The 15,643-nt window shown below is 35.3% G+C and overlaps 2 protein-coding genes across 2 annotated transcripts; both read left to right on the forward strand.

Annotated features, from left to right (window-relative positions):
- Nucleotides 1-5,526: 5,526 nt before the first annotated feature.
- LOC122071936 (SKP1-like protein 1A) lies at nucleotides 5,527-6,411 on the forward strand. Its single transcript, XM_042636426.1, has one exon. It carries the CDS (start codon nucleotides 5,622-5,624, stop codon nucleotides 6,186-6,188), a length of 567 nt encoding a protein of 188 aa, XP_042492360.1. The 5' UTR covers nucleotides 5,527-5,621; the 3' UTR covers nucleotides 6,189-6,411.
- A 7,847-nt stretch (nucleotides 6,412-14,258) lies between these two features.
- LOC122061103 (SKP1-like protein 1A) lies at nucleotides 14,259-15,094 on the forward strand. Its single transcript, XM_042624292.1, has one exon. The coding sequence runs from the start codon at nucleotides 14,348-14,350 to the stop codon at nucleotides 14,912-14,914; it is 567 nt and encodes a 188-aa protein (XP_042480226.1). The 5' UTR covers nucleotides 14,259-14,347; the 3' UTR covers nucleotides 14,915-15,094.
- The last annotated feature ends 549 nt before the right edge of the window (nucleotides 15,095-15,643 follow it).

The following is a 15,643-nucleotide window of genomic DNA, read 5'->3' on the forward strand; positions in this document are numbered from 1 at the left end:
AAAGATTTGATCTCACAACGGTTTTGAAAAAAATTTGACGTGGGTTGATATGATCTTGGGTTTCTTCACCTTGTAAACCTATTTGTGGGATTAAGTTATTCGAGAGCGTACCCCTCTACCCAATGTAATGGCAAGAAGTGGGACAAGTATTGGATGCTCACCACCAGATGATTGTACAAGCAGCGGATCCATTCTCAAGTTCTTTAAGTTTGTATCAGTAAACATGCTTCCAAACAGAGATAGAATTTGTTTTAGCTGTTTCAATGTTTATGGGATTGTGTTGGACTACCAGTTTTATTTAATTCATGGTTAAAAAATCTTGTTTTACATCTAATTATACTTGAATGTTCTTGCAACTTGATAATTGCAGCAGCCCAATGAACTGCTAGCTCGAAGGTTGATGATGAGAATTTTAATTAGTTTATGGGATTTTTTTTTTTTTAATTTTTTTGTTTTTGTCTTTTTGGTAGAAAGTTTGTGGGATTTCAATATGGGTGTCTGGTTAGTTTGGATGAAAGTAACGTGAGGAGGAGGGTCCATGGAGGAAAGTGGAAGAACCCTTTGGCCAGGGTTGATTTGTTGTTGGGAGAGTGTGGCCCCAATAAAAGAGTGTGCAGAAGCATCAAGCAAGGGATCATTATGGCATTTCAAGGGTCCCCACTCCCCCCCGCCCCCACAAAAGCCAATTTCTCGTGTTTTTAATTATGTAGATGGTGGGTTGAAGGTGTGTGTGTTAAGAACTGATTTAGCATAATTTGACTGAATCATTCCATTTCTTAGGCTATGAACAGGTGTTAGCGGCTACCACGGGTAGTAGCCAAATTTTTTGAATATGATGTACTTCCTTTTTTTGGTAGGAATATGATGCACTTCCTACAAAGCACACATCTTTCATAAAATACTCATGTTACATAATATATTCTACAATAGGCATACTAAACTTATTTTTCATTATATAATACATTATGTTTAATAGCAGCCAAACGATTATTGATTATTGTTTATCGCCCATAATCTATCATCATAATTAATTATTCATAAGTAGAAAATAAACACGAATATAAATTATGCCAAATAGAGCCTTATAACCTTTTTTCTATTATTTGTAATTGCTAGGAGTCTGTAGCTTGGTTTGAAAAATGGAACGGTCATCAGTTGGATTGGAATGGTTTCATTAATCCTGATCTTTTTGATTTCGATCCACATGTATGGTCCAAGGGTAAAATGGTAACAAAAACTGATTAAAAAAAGAAAAAAGAAAAACTAGGTTAGATCTGTTTGATACGGTCCCATCTAGACTGATATAGAATGGTTAGATCATGGCGCTCTTGGTTTCTTCGCTAGACCTTTATACATTACTGTCTCTGATAAAAGAGTTCACATATTCTTTAGGATTGATCTGTTCTTTAGGCAGGTAAGTGTTAAGATAATTCGAGCTTACACTTGGTTGATTATATACGGGGAAACACACCCAAACTAGTTTTGTCCATAATTACTTCTCATAGCGGATTACATACTCTCAAAAATGTTTTTTAACAGTACTGGGATGCTCTTATCCTTGAGTTGTCTATAACAAGGATAGAGGAAGTCTGTTTAAAAAAATTTTAAGTAAAAGAAGGTTAAAACTTCTAAAAAGGAATATTTGTGAGTTGAAAACTCCAACTCTTTTAATTTCAATGACTGATAAAATTTTAATTAATGCTGCTGGCATTAACTAGATGTTAAATTTGATCTTTTTCAGGCACGATATAGTTCTATTGAGGCAATTAATGCTATCATTGTTTCACTTGCTGTATGGTAGCGAAAGCATTAAGCAAAGTAGAATTGTTGTGGATCTATTACTTGATTCTTCAATCCCTCAATAAAGGTTGTTTATTGTTTAATTGTGTAAGTCACTATGATGTGATATATGTAAATAATTTCTACCGAAAAAAAGAAAAGAAAACTAACCCCCTGCTTTTATATTCTCTTCCTGAATCTTTTTTTTTGGATGAATAATTCCTGACTAATTTTATTCTTAAAATCCAACTATGATCAACACAAGATTCCTAATTTCTTGGCATTAATAGACAGATCCCTGAAAAACTACTATCAAACCTCTACATTGCACTGGTGGTAATGAGCACCTTTGCAATATAATCCCAAAAAAATGCCTGACGGACCTATTAGTTATATTCAGTCAATCACCTTTTGCAAGGATCATATTCCATGAATACTTTTTTATTGGAGAGCGAGGATCCATGTGGCCAGCCCTATTTAGTTGGGATAAGGCTTTATTGTTGTTGTAAAATGCTTGATGGACAAATCACTGAAATTCTTATGTCAAACATCTACAAAGTAAGGACATTTCTCCCTCAGATCAACGATCATGCAGTATATAAAGCATTAGCAAAACAAAAACAAAGGGGGTTTAGGGTTACTCCAAACCCAGAGCACGCTACTCGTCAGAGGAGAGGAGATTGTTGCAGCGAAGAAGTTCTTCCTCAAAGTAGGGTTCTACAAATCCCAGCTCTCAATCAACATTGATAAGAAGATTGATGAGTACTAAGAGGGAGGAGAGAGATTTTTTGCTACAATTATGGCCACTCTCTCATAGTTCTATGATTTCTATCATTCTAGTAGACCTCCTGCCCCTCCACCAGCTACATATGTATATTATTTGATCCCCACAATCCTATGTTGAGTCAAGAATGCCAAATGGTGGGATCCTATATGGTGTTCACACTAAAGTTGCATTATGTGAATCTAAGTTTTTTAGTTTTTAATTTTTAAAAATTTTTTAAAGTCTAATTCAATCATTTAAAATTTTTTTTCCGCTAAAAATTCACGTGTATTAAAAAATGGAAAGAAAAAAAAATGGAGATACAAGCTGGGTCTAGAAAGACACCAGATACAGAGTTACATAGGATGGAGGAGATTAAGTTCTCGGGCTTCTCTCCTCACCTTCGGCATGGCCATCAGCAAGGAAGAGGATCCACAACTCCATTGAACAAAAGTTAAGAAAATCTATATCTTGGTCTACTCTCTACATCCCTTCTAATCTCATCCTGCTTTGAAAGAGGAAAAGAGGGACAGAAGACACTAGATCCACTTCTAGCAGCACTTTTTGCCAAGTAATCCACAATTGGATTTGCCTCTTGATAACAATGAGATTGTTTCCATTGAATGCTAGAAAGATACGGATAAGTTTTTAACTTACGAATTAGTATTATTTACATGCTATTTTATCTATAAGTGCAACATTAATTGCATAAAACATACAAACATATAAGTGAGAGATTCTTATGATATTTAAGTCATTTCACTTTAAAAAATAAAGAATTTATAGGTAAGGAAAGTGTTACCGTAAAAAACCCTAATCCACTATAATAATTGTCGATCAAAAAAAAAAAAAATCCATTGTAACAATTATTGCAGAGAATTTTAACCATAGATTGGACATAAAAGATTTATAAAAATAATTTAAAAAATAAGTATTTAATTATGATATTAATTAAATACATCTGCAAGTAATTTATAAAATTGCAATAAAGCTTAAAAATTCATCCAATCATTATTAAAAAATTCTCACAAGATATTCTTTCTGATCGGGAAGTGTTTCCCATGTTGAGCATCTCCTTCATTCACATATGCACATTGCAAAATTCAATATACCAACATTTAACTAGTGTAAGCATCACACAAAGTGAAACTGCATCAGTAAGGACAAGTGTGGCTTGTAAAGGTGGCAGCGACAATGGGGTAAAATTGGAATAGAGAGGATGTGATGGGGTTACGGTGGTGTTCCTTAGTTGGGAGGAAGAAGATAAGGAGAAAAGAATGAATAAAAAAAGAAATAATGGAGAAGGTGGAACAAAGGGGGGAAATGGAGAAAAGGAGTTGGGATTGAATATTAAAGAAAAAAAAATATATCAGAAACCATAAGAGACGGTACCCTTTCTTTTAACCCCATGCATCTACTTCAGAGCTTATGAATATATATAGATTTTTAGGTTGTACGTGAACCTAATCCAGACTCTCTTATAAGTAACAATGTGATTCGATTCTATTTCCACAAATATATCCAACATTTTTTTTTTAGTAAGAAGTATAATATTGGACTTACAATGATCAACAATGGGATTGGTGTCATTGGATTATATTTTCAATAAATTGTTCCTATATCTAATGTATTAGTAAAGGGAAAATGTTTTCTGTCTGGGGGATTACTCTTACACCTATGTGAGACCCAATTAGCATTCCCAGTTATCGAGGACATTTTATAAGAGTGAAAAGAGATGAGAGTGTGTTGGTGTATGATGTCTTGTATTCCGTCGCAGTTTAATCCAGAGAGTACTGGTGCAGCACCTAGATAGGCAGGACGGCGGTCCCGCTAGCTGATTAGCGGGCCGTGGGGGTTGCAAGGGGGGCAGGAGGCCCCCCTACATAGCAGAGGGTGTAGGGGGGCGCAGCCCCCCGCTCGAATTTTTTATTTGAGGGCAATTGTGTACTTTCCGGATTAGGGTTTTTTTCGCTATATATTTGTAGCGAGGGTTTCTTTCTCTGTAATGCAAGCAATACTGAGAGGTGTGAGGACGAGCGCTGTAACCCTATTCTCCATTGATAGTGAAGCAGGATCTCATCTCATCGAGGACGTAGACAACCTTGCCGAACCTCGTAAAATCCGTGTGCATTGATTGTTTTGTTTTTCCATTACCTTCTGCTTCGTTTTAGGGTTGCGTTTCTATAGAGTGTTGGCGTAGGAACTACTCTTATTAACATAAAGCATTTTCCCATTATTAGTAAAATATAAAACAAGATCCTCTTCAGCATGCTAGTGTAACCAACATGCATCCGACAACTAAAAAGCACCCTATGATGCATGTCTGAGTGTTGCCAGTCGTTGAACATGCTAGTGAGGATCCATGTCCTAAAATATATGACACATAATGATCAGGTCTGCTGTGTTCAATATGAAATGAATAAGAGTCTTCCTTACCAAAAAATTAAAATGTGAAGGTCTCTGTCCATGATTCTAGGTGTTGATATTAGATCGGCTTTATTGCAACTATACTGATTGAGACCAATACTTATACTTGGTCGATATAGACATGTATCACTGTGAAATAAGTTAAAATCCTCAAAAAAGAACCTTTTTAAATTTTAAATAAAGGTGAAAATGACCAATGGGACCGATAACTCGTCAGAATAAGCAGGTTCTGACTTCTGAGGAGAACAAGCCAATTATGATAAGATAAGGGTAAAAGGGGGTTTTCAAACCGTGAAAGCGTGAAACAACTAGGAAGAAGGGTTTCATTAAAAAAATAAAAAATAAAATATGTGTCCCAATATTCTTTTTCCTTTAATCTTATTGGATTCCTCAATGCCACGTTGGCCTAACCCTATTTCAAAACCAATTCTTCCTCCACAAGTCAGTTCTCTTTCCTAACTTCCCTCCCTGGTCAGATCACGTGTTTCGTGTTCCTTCTACAACTCCACGTTCTCCACCCCACTCTCCTCCACTATAAATAATTAAATACCGACGCCTCTTTCCGTTCTTATCTCACCTTATCTTAGCTTTTCTCTGTTTTTTCAGGGTTTTTCGCCAATTTCTAGGGTTTCATATCGTTTCTGCGTTAACAATGGCGTCCCCTAAAGTAATTGTTTTGAGGACCTGTGATGGTGAAACCTTCGAGGTCGATGAAAGCGTCGTTTATGTATCAGAAACTATTAAGAACATGATCGAAGATGGTTGCGGTGATGGCGTGATTCCATTACCAAACGTCAGTTCCAAGATTTTCCCGAAGGTGATCGAGTATTGCAAGAAACATGTCTCAGATTTTGAATCTTTGAAGAAGACCAGTAATGGCGACGAGAAAGAGAAAGACAAAGACGACGATTCTTCGAAGAAAGGGAAAGAAGCTGTCCCAGACGTTGAAGAAGATGCAGAAGAAAAAGCCAGAGTTGAGGAACTGAAGGAATGGGAAACGACGTACATGGACATTGATCAACAGGTACTTTTTGATCTCTTGCAAGCTGCAAATTATCTGAACATTAAGGGTTTGTTGCTAATGGCTGCGGAGAAGGCAGCGAGTATGATTAGGGGGAAGACTCCGGAGCAGATTCGAGAGACTTTTAATATTAAGAACGATTTTACTCCAGAAGAATATGAAGAGGTCAGGAGAGAGAATGCCTGGGCTTTCGAATAAGCAAGTAATGATAATGGGATTTGGGTTTTAGGTTAGTGGGAAGGGCTTGAAGTTTGTTTTTGTTTTCAGTAATTTGTTTGTTGGTTTAGTTATTTAGTATTTAGTTCAGAATGTGTTTTGACTTGTTGGGTTTCTATTTCACTGCAATACTTGCTTAAATTCAGTAGATTGAAAGAATTTTTTTTTTGGTAAAGAGTAGATTGAAAGATTTGATCTCACAAAAGATTTGATGTAGATTGATATGATCTTGGGTTTCTTCACCTTGTAAATCTATTCATGGGGTGAGTTCTTTGATATCGTCCCCTCTTCCCTCATGTAATGGCAAGAAGTGGGACATGTATCGGATGCTCATCACCAGGTGCTGGTGATCGTAGAAACAACGGATCCATACTTGAGTTCTTAAAGTTTGTATCACTAAACATGCTTCCAAACAAAGATGTAGATTTTATTTTGGCTCTTTCAATGTTAATGGGATTGTGTTGGAATACCAGTTTTATTTAATTCATGGTTAGAAGATCTTGCTTGACATCTAATTATACTTGAATGTTCTAGCAACTTGATGATTGCAGCAGCCTAATGGACTGCTAGCTCGAAGGTTGATGAGGAGAATTTTAATTAGTTTATGGGATTTTTCTTTTTGGTACAAAGTTTGTGGGATTTCAATAGGGTGGTATGGTTACTTTGGCTGAAAGTAATGTGATAAGGAGGGCCATGGAGGAAAGTGGAAGAACCCTTTGGACAGGGTTGATTCGTTAAATTTTTTGTTAATGGGAGAGTGTGGCCTGAATGGGAGAGTGCGCAGAAGAATTAAGTAGGAGATCATTATGGCATTTTAAGGGACTCCACACTCCCCCATAGAAGCCAATTTCCCGTGTTTTTAATTATGTAGATGGTGGGTTGGGGGTATGTGTGTTAAGCACTCATTTAGCGTAATTTATCTGAATTATTCCATTTCTTTAGTTGTGAAGAGGGGTTGGCTACGGCTCGGGTAGCAGCCAAAATTTTTGAATATGATGTACTTCCTTTTTTAAGTAGGAATATGATGCATTTCCTACAAAGCACGTCTATCATAAAATACTCATGTTGCATAATATATTCTACACTAGGCATACCAAACTTATTTTATATAACATATTATGTCTAAGAGCAGCCAAATGATTATTGTTTATTGCCCATAATCTATCATCATAATTAATTAATATAAATTATGCAATGGGAGCCCTAGAACCTTTTTTCTATTATTTGTAATTGCTAGGAGTCTGTAGCATGGTTTAAAAAACGGAATGATCATCAGTTGGATTGGAATGGTATCACTGATCCTAGCTTTTTTGATTTCGTTCCACATGTACGATCCAAGGGTAAAATCATAATACAAACTGATATAAAAAGAAAAAGAAAAAGAAAAAAAAGAGTTAGATCTATTTGATTCGGTCCAATATAGACTGATATAGAACGATATCAACCTTGACCAATGTGTAGAAACACACCTAAAACAATGCAGAAGATAATAAAAAAACAAAACAAACAATGCACACAGATTTTACGAGGTTCGGCAAAGTTGCCTATGTCCTCGGTGAGATGAGATCCTGCTTCACTATCAATGGAGAAAGAGTTACAATGCTCTTCCTCACACCTCTCCGTATTGCTTGCATTACAGAGAAAGAAACCCTCGCTATAAATATATAGCGAAAAAACCCTAATCCGAAAAGTACATAATTGCCCTCAAATAAAAAATTCGAGCGGGGGCGCACACCCCATGCTATGCAGGGGGCCTCCTGCCCCCCTTGCAACCCTCACGGCCCGCTAACTGGATAGCGGGACTGCCGTCCTGCCTGTCTAGGTGCTGCACCAGTACTCCCTGGATTAAACTGCGATGGAATATAAGACATCATACACCAACACAATAACCACTAGATTGCAATGAATCCACCCTCGCTCATTATGGTTTCCTTTTTCAGTGAAGAATTTGATTTAAGAATAGAATAAGTTCAAGCTTGCATTTTGGCAGTTTGAGAGAGAGAGAGAGAGAGAGAGAGAGAGAGAGAGAGAGAGAGAGAGAGAGAGAGGATTAGGACTGTTATGGAACCAAGAAAATATGGATTGATCTCAAAACAGTATAAAAGATGAACAAAGATGAACAGTAACTGAATCAAGTATTATTGGTAACATATCAAACTGAAATAAAACTAGAAACTATAGCTGAAAATACAAGTCTAATATGAGAATTCCAGCAAGTTAAGTAGCAATAGGACTATCAAAATAGTAGCAAGTTTAGATTTTCTGAGAACAGAAACAGATTAAGAGCTAAGTCTGATGGTTATCTCTGAAACCAGATTTCAAATATCATGTCTTGTGAAATAGAAACTCAAATTTCCTACTTGGAATAGGAAAATAAAGAAACAGCAAAGAATTGATCTTTCATGAACAATACAATAGTAGATATTCAGATTTGATTAGAGTAAGAGATGATAAAACAGAAGCTTGATTTCAACAATTGAATTTATCCATATAAGACAGACATATGAAATTAGATAAGTCAAGGTACTAAACTATTTTGATTTAGATAATAGAAAGAAAGAGCTGAAAAGTATATGATCCAAACCTCACCTGTACAAAGGTTAGACTTTGGAGTCCCACCACCCTGTTTTGGATTCCCACCATCTACTGTTTCCCATGGCAGTATTTTGAGTCTAAAAAATTATAGGTATAAACCTGATTTATTCAACTGAAATACGTCGGTAGTGTTTACCCATTTACATTCTTTTATCGAGAAGAGTTGTTAGATCTCATACTCTAGGAAGGAAATAAAGTAGAGGAAACTAAAATCGAGTTTCAAACTAATCTAAACTCCTCCAACCATCAGCTATTTGGAGCATGGTTCTAAGTATTGGTATCAGATCGGTCGTATAGTATTGGTATCGGCCCTGATTGATATCAATATCTGAGTGATTTGAATCGGTTATCAGTACCATTTTAGGGGTAAAATCGTAAAAAAAATGTATATATTTTTTTTAAAAAGTAAGATCAAAAGTGACCAATATTCCTATATACTGAAACTAAATCTTCAGTTTGGAGTGTTTTAAATGAAATAAATTATTTTAATAAAACCAAATAAGAAAAAGGTTGAAACGAAAAAGTGAAGAAAGAGAAAAAAGGATGAGAAATGAGAAAAGAAAGATGAGAAGCGAGTAAAGGGTAAAGGCAAAGCCCAACAAGTTAGGATAGTCAAAGTTATATGGGGTCGGCTACATGGATCCTTGTCCTTCCTGAGGCCCTATCCAATGTCATACTTGGGACAATACCAAGATTAAGCATGTCATTCTTCACCACTTTGCCTATGATTACTTTAGGCATACCCCTAGCTCTTTTACTCCTTCAATCTGAATCCGATCACTCCTTACTTGGGAACTTTTGAATAATATAATTCTCTCAAATGGTCATTGGGTTATAGATTGGAATATGGGTTGGTACAAAAATGTAAAGAAAATTTTTTATTGTGCAGACTTTTGGTTTCTTATTATTTTTCATGCTTAGTGGGCTGTCAAGAATTCATTATCTTATTCCTCCTTTCATAAATGTAGGTTGGGTGATGGATTGTCTTGGTGGTGGATATAATGCATATAAGACCTTTTGGCATGACCAATCTATATAGTACATCAGGTAGACAGCCGGTACCCTATTATAGTCTATTGTTATAAACATGTGGCTGATTCGTAGTGATGTGTCAGCTACACAGCCGACACATATTATAATTATCCATAACCCATCAATATTTTTGCCTGGATCCTCGTGCTTGTCCTTGCTTGGAATCTCCATGTAGTCGACCCCATTAAATTGGGATAAGGTTTTGGATGTTGTTTTTGGAGAGAGAGAGAGAGATTTGATTTCTCTCGCACCTAAATTACTTGCTAAGAAGGCAGAGAACATAAGGAATGGATCTGTTGCACAAAAAGCCATGGAGTGACATCTGGGAAAATAAACCTGACTTCATAACAAGATCTGTACAAGTCATATAGAGATTCAAGTAGTTGATGCCAGAAGAGCGAGCTAGGGTAAAAGGGAATACTTGTCGTGTATGATAATTTGTTGAAAGGAAAATACACTTGCCTTTAATGGTTTCATTGTCCACCGGGGAGATAGTATTCTTAAGCAAACTTAAGGTGTTGTGTCAATCATCCTTTAAAAATAGGTGGGGGCTTATCGAAGAAGAGAACCACAAAGATAGAGCGATGTAATCATTCAGAGGGTGGTGATTCCCGAAAGAAAGGAAAGTGAGATTTGCCTATGGCAATGAACGGCACTTTGAAATAATTATTTGTCATAGGGATTGACAACCTGGTCTTTGAAGGAAGTGGAGGGAAGGGAAGTTGAATAAAGTTTTCGTTGGTAAACTGAAGCTAAGCAAAACTTGACAAAAGGAATAAAAGAGAACTTATCAATGGAATGCCTCTTTTGGGGAGGGCGGGGTGTTTATGCTAAGAAAAAAGAAAGTATTATATAAGAAGGAATGTACAAGATTAATGTTCAGGGATACCTGGATAGTTACAAACAGTTTCTTTTGGTTGCTTCTTACCTCCACCTTGGGCGTTGCGATCAGAAAAGAGAAAAAAAAAACCACAAAGAAAAAAGAGCCAACAAAAATCAATGTCATCTATATCTAAGCCTTTCTTGAGCATCCCATAATTTAAAATACAAGAAGGGGCCACATTTGAGATGGAAGAAATCTTAGAAACCGAATGGCTATTGGGGGTAAAGTGAGAAAAGTCCTTATGATCTTTCTGACTTTTACCCACTTCACTTTAAAGCTCTAAATGGACCTAGTATCCATCATATATTTGTAAACAGACCTCATATCCATCATATACTTGTCAAAAATTTCTACAGATTCAAAAGCAATGAATCAGAGCAAGGCCTAGATCGATCCATCCAAAGTATATCCAGATTAAAATTTCTTTTTCCAATGCTTTACTTGAAGATCTCAGCAAGTGCATTGCAAGAGAATCTTCAGAATCTCTGAGATTTTAATCCTATGTATATACTAATTATTTCAATATTAATATAAATTTATTTATTATTTATTATTATTATTATTATTATTATTATTATTATTATTATTATTATTTATTTATTTATTTATTATTTTTTTTTTTNAAAAAAAAAAAAAAAAAAAAAAACTATTAGTATAATTGAAGAGTGAAGACAATATGGTACTTGGTTTTTTATTTTTAACTTCCATACTATTTATAGGAAAAAAATCTCATCTTCTTATAGCCCAATGAATAAAGAGAAGCTAAAGCTAGCAATATCTCATTTTCTTGTAGCCCATTGAGCTATTTTATCTTGGGACTCCTAGAGCTTTTGGAATATTAGATGCATGTATACAGGTAATAATCTCTCAAATTGCATGAGTATACTACTGTTTTTTTGGTTTCGTTTTTTTGAAAACTACACGTTTAATACTCGTACCTTTCGTTTTCGTCCGTTTGCCGTTCCCTGTTTTTTTGACCGCTTTTTTGACAGTACCGTTCATCGTTTTTATCTGTTTAAAACTCATACCGTACGTTTCTATTTTTTTTACCGTTCCCATTTTAACTAACAATGGTCCAGATAGTTATATGGAGCCAAAAAAAAAAGAAAAAGAGGAACACCACTCAGGCTTTGTGGTTAATTCCATACTTTGTGTGAAATTACACCATCTGCCCTTGTTACAATGGTGACTCTTAGTAATGATGAGGGGTAAATAAGGTGCGACGACCAATTTTGTTTGTAACATGGACTTTCAATTCACTTACACTAGATTTTTGACACGTGTTTATCCTTTAAAGGAATAGTTAAGCGGTTAATTAAAATTTTTAAATATTTCTTAAGATTTAAATAAAATAAAAAAAAAAGTAAGAATCCCAACAAAAACAGAAAGTGCATTCTCCTTTGATTCCACTGGTTATCTCATTCCTATTAAAACACTAGAGATTATCTTAATAATCTTTTTATATCCTTTATCTCTCTCATTCTCCTTATGATTCTAATGGTAATCTCATTCATATTAAAACACTAGAGATTATCTTACTACCGCCCAGCGTCTCCCACCCCTCCTCCTCTCTCTCTCATTCAAAGGGGGAAAAATTCTCTCTCGTTTACTTGCCACAGAGCAAGAGTTGAACCGTGCCATTTACCAAGTTTATAGGAGCAACGTGAGAAGAAGGATGTCTTCTGTTGTAACAATTGTCGACCATAAAAAAAAAAAAAAAAAAAATCCTTTGTAACAACTATTGCAGAGAATTCTAACCATAGATTGGACATCAAAGATTTATAAAAGTAATTTTAAAAATAAATATTAAATTATGATATTAATTGAATACATTTGTAAGCAATTTACAAAACTACCATAAAGCTTAAAAATTCATTTAATCATTATCAGAAAAGTCTCACAAGATATTCTTTCTAATCGGAAAATGTTTCTCATGTTGAGCATCTCCTTCATTCACATATGCACATTGCAAAATTCAATATACCGACATTTAACTAATGTAAGTATCACACAAAGTGAAACTACGCTCAGCAGTAAGGACAAATGTGGGTTGTAAATGTGGCAGCAACAATTGGGTAAAATTGGAATAGAGAGGGTGCATGAGATGGGGACAATGGGTTACGGAGGTGCTCCTTTATTGGGAAGAAGAAGATAAGGAAAAAAGAATGAATAAAAAAGAAAGAATGGCCGAAAATGGTTGAACAAAGTGGGAAAAATGGAAAAAAGGAGTTGTGAACTTGTGATTGAATATTGAAAAAAAAAAAAAAAAAAGAATAATGAGAATCCATAAGAGAGGGTACCCCTTTATTTTTACGCCATGCATTTACTTTAGAACATATGAATAAGAATTTTAGGTTGTACGTGAAGTTAACCTTTATTTTTATGCCATGCATCAACTTTAGAACATATGAATAAGATTTTTAGATTGTACGTTAACCTAATCCAGACTCTCTAATAAGTAACAATGTGATTCGACTCTATTTCCAAAAATATATCCAACGTATTAGTATAATACTGGATACCTTTTTCTTTTTGGTAAGAAGTATAATATTGGACTTACAATGATCAACAATGGGATTGGCATCACTGGACTCTATTTTCCATAAATTGTTCCTATGTCTAATGTATTAGTAAAGAAAAATGTTTTCTATCTAGGGGACTACCCTTATAGCTATGCGAGACGTAATCAACATTTTGAGTTTATTGATGTAATTTTATAAGAGTAAAAAGTGATGAGAGTGCTATCGTAGGAACCACTCATACTAATGTAAAACATTTTTCCATTATTAGTAAAATATAGAATAAGATCCTCTCTAGCATGCCAGTGTGACCAACGTGCACCCCGCTAAAAAGTACTCTAGGGTGCATGTCTGGGTGTTGCCAATCGTCAAACATGCTAGAGAGGATCCACATCCTAAAATATATGACTCATAATTATCAGGTCTACCCACAAGTTCAACACGAAATGAATAAAAATCTTTCTGACAAAATATATATATATATATATATATATATATATTATATATGAGTTCTGCGTCCATGATTCTTGGCATTGATATTAGATCCGCTGTATTATAACCATATTAATTAGTTGAGCCCAATATCGATACCTGACCGATACAGATCATGTATCACTATTGAAACAAGGTTAAAATCATTAAAAAAAAAATTATTTTTTCTTTAAGAAAAAAATTGACTAAATCCTTGTCCGCATCTAAGATCTAACTCGTCCGAATAAGCAACTTTTGATAAGCCGATTATAATTAAAAACAGAAAAAAAAATGCTAAAAAGGGTCGATTAAAGAAATAATAATAAACAAAAGTGTGCCCCAATATTACCCTAAGGATTCTTTTTCCTGTAATATTATTGGATTCCTAGATGCCACGTTGGCGTAACCCTATTTCAAAACCAATTCTTCCTCCGCAAGTAACCTCCCTTTCCAAACTTCCTTCCCTGATCACGTGTTTCCTATTCCTTCTACAACTCCACCCCACTGGCCCACTATCCTCCTGTCCTCCACTATAAATACCAAGGCCTCCTTCCATTCTTATCTCACCATAACTTAGCTTTTCTCTGTTTTTCAGGGTTTTTCACCGATTTCTAGGGTTCCGTATCTTTTCTGCGTTAACAATGGCGTCCGCTAAGGTATTTGTTTTGAGGACCTGTGATGGTGAAACCTTCGAGGTCGATGAAAGTGTCGTTTATGTATCAGAAACTATTAAGAACATGATCGAAGCTGGTTGTGGTGAGGACGTGATTCCATTACCAAACATCAGTTCCAAGATTTTCCCGAAGGTGATCGAGTATTGCAAGAAACATGTCTCAGATTTTGAATCTTTGAAGAAGACCAGTAATGGCGACGAGAAAGACAAAGACAAAGACAACGATTCTTCGAAGAAAGGGAAAGAAGCTGTCCCAGACGTTGATGAAGATGCAGAAGAAAAAGCCAGAGTTGAGGAACTAAAGGAATGGGAAACGACGTTCATGGACATTGATCAACAGGTACTTTTTGATCTCTTGCAAGCTGCAAATTATCTGAACATTACGGGTTTGTTGGTTATGGCTGCGGAGAAGGCAGCGAGTATGATTAGGGGGAAGACTCCGGAGCAGATTCGAGAGACTTTTAATATTAAGAACGATTTTACTCCAGAAGAATATGAAGAGATCAGGAGAGAGAATGCATGGGCTTTCGAATAAGCAAGTAATGATAATGGGATTTGGGTTTTAGGTTAGTGGGAAGGGTTTGAAGTTTGTTTTTGTTTTCAGTAGCTTGTCTGTTTGTTGGTTTTAGTCTGTGAACATGTTTACATTCCTACTTTTACTTTACAAACTGAAAGGTGATACTGATGCAATTTTAGTAGCTTAGTATTTAGTTCAGAATGTGTTAATTTAACTTGTTGGGTTTCTTCTATTTTCACTCCAATACTTCCTTAAATTCAGTAGTTTGAAAAATTCATCGGTTTTGAAAAAGATTTGATGTGGGTTGATATGATCTTGAATTTTTTTACCTTGTAAGCCTATTTATGGGGGTGAATTGTTCAACATCGTACCTCTCTTCTCCCATGTAATAATAAGAAGTGAGATAGGTATTGGATGCTTATCACTGGGTGATCACACAAGCAGTAGATTCATACTTGAGTTCTTCGAGAGAGAGAGAGTTGATTGGATTGGAATCATTCAATATTAAGTCGATATTTTGAGAGTTTGTACCCTCTTCTATCTAAATTTCTTCACTTTTAATATCCCATATTTTTTTATGTTATTCTCTCTAAACTTCAAATTTATGATGGAATGTGGCTTTGACAAACAAATGAACTGTTTCTTTGACTCCTACCCTTCTCATTGCAAATCCCAATGTGGAATTAAAATCTACAACTTTTTGTAACACTGAGCGATAATCATATATCTTTAAATAATAAAAGCAAA

The sequence above is a fragment of the Macadamia integrifolia genome, chromosome 2 (genome assembly GCF_013358625.1).
Source record: "Macadamia integrifolia cultivar HAES 741 chromosome 2, SCU_Mint_v3, whole genome shotgun sequence".
Taxonomy (NCBI): domain Eukaryota; kingdom Viridiplantae; phylum Streptophyta; class Magnoliopsida; order Proteales; family Proteaceae; genus Macadamia; species Macadamia integrifolia.